The following is a 725-nucleotide window of genomic DNA, read 5'->3' as shown; positions in this document are numbered from 1 at the left end:
AACTCATCCATCAAATTTCTTTTGAGCGGAGAGAAATTTGAGAGAGGAGAAAATGGGTTTTGCGGCGGAGAGAGTGGCGGCGCTGTTTGTTGTCATGACGATGGGACCAGAGCTAGCAGCTGCGACGGTTTATAAGGTCGGAGACGCCGCTGGATGGACCATAATCGGCGGTGTTGACTACAAGCAGTGGGCTGCTACCAAGACTTTCCAGGTCGGCGACGTTGTCGGTAAGTTTCCGGTGAAGATTATATTTTTTTAATTTTAATTAATAAAAAGTTTGAATATTTGGAAAAAAAAATTGTTTTTTTTTTTTTTTTCAGTATTTGAGTACAACCCCCAATTTCACAACGTGATGAGAGTGACGCATGCTATGTACAAATCCTGCAATGTCTCGGCGCCTCTGGAGACCCACACGTCCGGCAACGACACCATCGCTATTACAACCAGAGGCCATCATTTTTTCGTCTGCGGCGTTCCCGGCCACTGCCAGGCCGGCCAGAAGGTTGACATTAATGTGCTGCGCCATGCTTCCGCCGCTGTAGCTCCGTCGCCCTCTGTTCCGCTTGTAATACCTTCCCCTGCACCGGCACCTAGCGGTGCTGCCAGTCGCCTCAGCGGTGGCCTTGCGCTCTTGGCTTTGCTGTTCTCTGTTGTAGCTTAAGATTGAGAGCCTTTTTGCGACGATGCTGTGTTGTTTTTGTAGCCAATGGAGTGTTCTTTTTGTT

At 48.7% G+C, this 725-nt stretch overlaps 1 protein-coding gene across 1 annotated transcript; it reads left to right on the top strand.

Moving 5' to 3' along the window:
* On the top strand, nt 1-725 carry LOC111436890 (mavicyanin-like). Its single transcript, XM_023074680.1, has 2 exons — nt 1-227; nt 321-725. The coding sequence occupies exons 1-2, from the start codon at nt 53-55 to the stop codon at nt 659-661; spliced, it is 516 nt and encodes a 171-aa protein (XP_022930448.1). The 5' UTR covers nt 1-52; the 3' UTR covers nt 662-725.

This window comes from Cucurbita moschata, unplaced genomic scaffold (assembly GCF_002738365.1).
Source record: "Cucurbita moschata cultivar Rifu unplaced genomic scaffold, Cmos_1.0 Cmo_Scf00060, whole genome shotgun sequence".
In the NCBI taxonomy this organism is placed as follows: Eukaryota; Viridiplantae; Streptophyta; class Magnoliopsida; order Cucurbitales; family Cucurbitaceae; genus Cucurbita; species Cucurbita moschata.
The sequence above is the reverse complement of the archived record's forward strand: the minus strand, read 5'-3'. Positions and strand labels throughout refer to the sequence as shown.